At 36.4% G+C, this 2,922-nt stretch overlaps 1 protein-coding gene across 1 annotated transcript; it reads right to left on the minus strand.

Moving 5' to 3' along the window:
* Positions 1-278: 278 nt before the first annotated feature.
* Positions 279-2,481, minus strand: LOC146138935 (protein CTLA-2-beta-like). Its single transcript, XM_083394197.1, has 3 exons — positions 2,358-2,481; positions 1,015-1,154; positions 279-475 (listed from the first exon to the last, which is right to left on the minus strand). The coding sequence occupies exons 1-3, from the start codon at positions 2,425-2,427 to the stop codon at positions 299-301; spliced, it is 387 nt and encodes a 128-aa protein (XP_083250323.1). The 5' UTR covers positions 2,428-2,481; the 3' UTR covers positions 279-298.
* Positions 2,482-2,922: the final 441 nt, after the last annotated feature.

Raw genomic sequence — 2,922 nt, forward strand, 5'->3', positions numbered from 1 at the left:
TATAAGTTAATTTAATAGGGCGGTGATAGCGTGGATTTTCTAAAAAGGATTAGAAGATTCGCGCGCAGCGCGAAAAATTTTTTCAGTTTTAATGTTAAAGTTGGCAAAAAACAGAGTTTGTATGTAGGAATTATGCCTAACCCAAACGAAACCATTAAAATCACTGCAAAAAGTTAAAATATTGAAGTCGAGCTCGCGCCCCCCTTAGAATTGCTTGGCGCCCCCTGGTGCCCCCCCGGTTAAGTTGGTGCCCCCCCGGTTAAGAACCGCTGCTCTAGAATGTATTTCGGTGGTTGTTTTAAAATGTATAATAAAAAGGCAGTAAATAACGTAACAGATTTAAACTCATTTCCCCGGGAAACATTGGTTTGGTTAGCTCTGGATGAGCTAACTTATCTGAACCTTGCAATCCACTTGGCAAATTTAGATTGCTTGGCAGACTTCTGTTTGGCGTTTTCTGTCTTGCTCTCATATTCTTTATCAAAAGCATGGTTTATGGGTGGGCCCTGATAAACAACAACATAAAATTTCAAATAACGGCGTAAGTCTGACAAATTCCAGGGAGTCGAACCGGTACCGAACCGGAACTTAATGAACCGATTTGGGGTCAATTTTTTCCGAACCGTAACCGAACCCGAACCGGTTTTGTAAGATTTTAAGGAGCCGAACCGGAACTGAACCGAATAATTTGAAAATACCTGAACCTTAACCGAACCCGCACCTGTCAACAAATGCGGTTCGCTCCAGCATGACGCCACAACTTCATTTTTACATTTAACGCAACTAATATTGTATCCGAACCGGAACTTTTAAATTGCTCGCAACCGAAACCGGAACTGAACCAGATTCCAAAAAAATCCTTGAACCCGAACCGAACCTGAACCGGAAAAGTCAAACGGTTCGACTCCCTGAAAAAATCCTATGTTTATCTACTCGTGGTTTTGCTAAAATATGACCAAAAATTAAGTGCAAGGTTAATAACATGAAAAGTAATTGCCCAAGAAAAATAGTTACCTCTACGGCAAAAATGTTCATTCCGACTACAAAGGATTCCAGACCCTGTTCATACCGTTTGTTATGAGCTGTCACAAAGGCAAGAGTTTCTTCCCACACTAGCTTCTTCTCTGCATCTTCTGCTTTCGAGTATTTCTTTCCTAAACAGGAAAATTATAATACAATTAAATAACATTATTTTCAGACCAGAAAATTTCCTGATCAGGCAAAACACTAATTGACATTTAGGGTAAAGAAAGGCCCGAAGTAGTATACAGCAGTTTTACAATAACTAGATGTATTGTTGAGACGTAGAATAAGTTGTAAAGCCCATGCAGAAGAAGGTAGCATTTTGTAAACGTTTCGAATAGTTCTAAAGAGAATGACTGGAGGTTGTAGTTAGACGTTGAATGAATATTAAAGCCCATGCAGAAGTCGGAAGCATTTTGTAACATTTTGAATAAATCTTAAACAATGGTTGGAGGTTGTAGCTATCGTAAAATGAATATCAAAACCCACACAGAAGTAAGTGACATTTAGTAAAAAAAGAAAAAAGTTTTTTTCAAGTTCTTGAAAGGAGACAGGAAAACGACTGAATGCTTTTTTTTTTATTTTAAAATGTTGTCCAAGTTAGTCTTTTACGTGAAATATCCAGCCAAAAGACTAAAAAGGGTCTCAAACACGCGGCCCGCGAGAACATTTTGTGCGGCCCGTGTAGAAATTTGGATTTCCAAGTATTTGACAATATTTGCCACATATCAATAAGTGACACATATATTTTTTTATCAGATTTGAAAATTAAAATTCACTCTAAAATTGCTTCAAAAAACTGAAACTATACTCACCAAACTTCACTGTCATATCACTTTTCAAACGCTGTACTTCCGACTAGACAAATTTGTGCAGATAAATAATCGTCTACAGGACGGTTTCTAACCTTTTTTACACAGACCTCTAAAAACTGGTTTTGCCTGGAGCACCAGGGTTGGTACGGCGTTTAAGGGTTCACGTCTCAAACAAGAGGATTTAAGAAACCTTCTGTTTTTCATTTCAATATGTGAAATTTAAATTGAGATATATTAAAGGCCATAAGTGTACCTTGATTAGGGTCTAATAGTCCAACAAAAAAAATAAACAAATAAAGATTTGGTTGCTTCATACATAGGGATAATAATCTTGCGAGTGTTTTTTTTATAAAGTCCAACAAAAAACTAAACAGAAGGGGGCGCAAAATGTTTTTCTTAATTAAATTGTTTTCTTTGGAAAATTATTTTTAATTATTAAGTTATGCGCCAAGTTTTTAATTATAGGCTTCACTGTCCCATAAAGGTAGTCCACGTTCCCCCAAGTGGTACAACTCTTACCATACTCTTTTTTCCATGATTCCCAGGTTATTTTTTCTGTTTCATCTTTGGAATGTTGCGCTTTGCTCATTTCAAATAATTCAAACAAAACTAATTGTATAGTTACAAAAATTAACAGGATCGAATTGCTAAAAAAAGATTGAAGTGTTTTTTCAATTAAAAAAAAACGTTGGTTTAATTTAGTTTATCAGAAAAGTTCAAACTGCTTGATACTCTTATTACGTCTTACTACAACCTCCAGCCATTATGCTCCGAAGTGCACATATGTTATTCATAATTAGTTTACCATTAGAATGATCTGAAATTCCGACGCTGGTCTAGAATCCTACCACAGTGTTGAAAGAATTATTAAATCAACGCACATTATTTGGGTTAGGGTGTTGGTTAGTTTTTGGGTGAGAGAGGGTCAAGTACTATTATTTAATAATAATTTTTAACCTACCCAAACCCCAACGCTAACCCTCACCCTTACTTTAAAAATGAGTTATGGAGTAGGAATCTAGACGAGCGCCGAAATTTCTTCTTAGCCTGCTAAAGTAAACAACTTCTTAAAGGTCTGCCTAAC

Source organism: Ascidiella aspersa, chromosome 7 (genome assembly GCF_963924565.1).
Source record: "Ascidiella aspersa chromosome 7, kaAscAspe10.2, whole genome shotgun sequence".
NCBI classification, from domain to species: domain Eukaryota; kingdom Metazoa; phylum Chordata; class Ascidiacea; order Phlebobranchia; family Ascidiidae; genus Ascidiella; species Ascidiella aspersa.

Bases quoted from the DNA above. Each gene is read 5' to 3' on its own strand.
- LOC146138935 (XM_083394197.1), bottom strand. From the start codon at position 2,427: ATGAGCAAAGCGCAACATTCCAAAGATGAAACAGAAAAAATAACCTGG. The intron at 1,155-2,357 runs GTAAGAGTTGTA...TTTCCTGTTTAG, and splicing joins ATCATGGAAAAAAGAGTATG to GAAAGAAATACTCGAAAGCA. The intron at 476-1,014 runs GTAACTATTTTT...CTTTTGATAAAG, and splicing joins TGAACATTTTTGCCGTAGAG to AATATGAGAGCAAGACAGAA.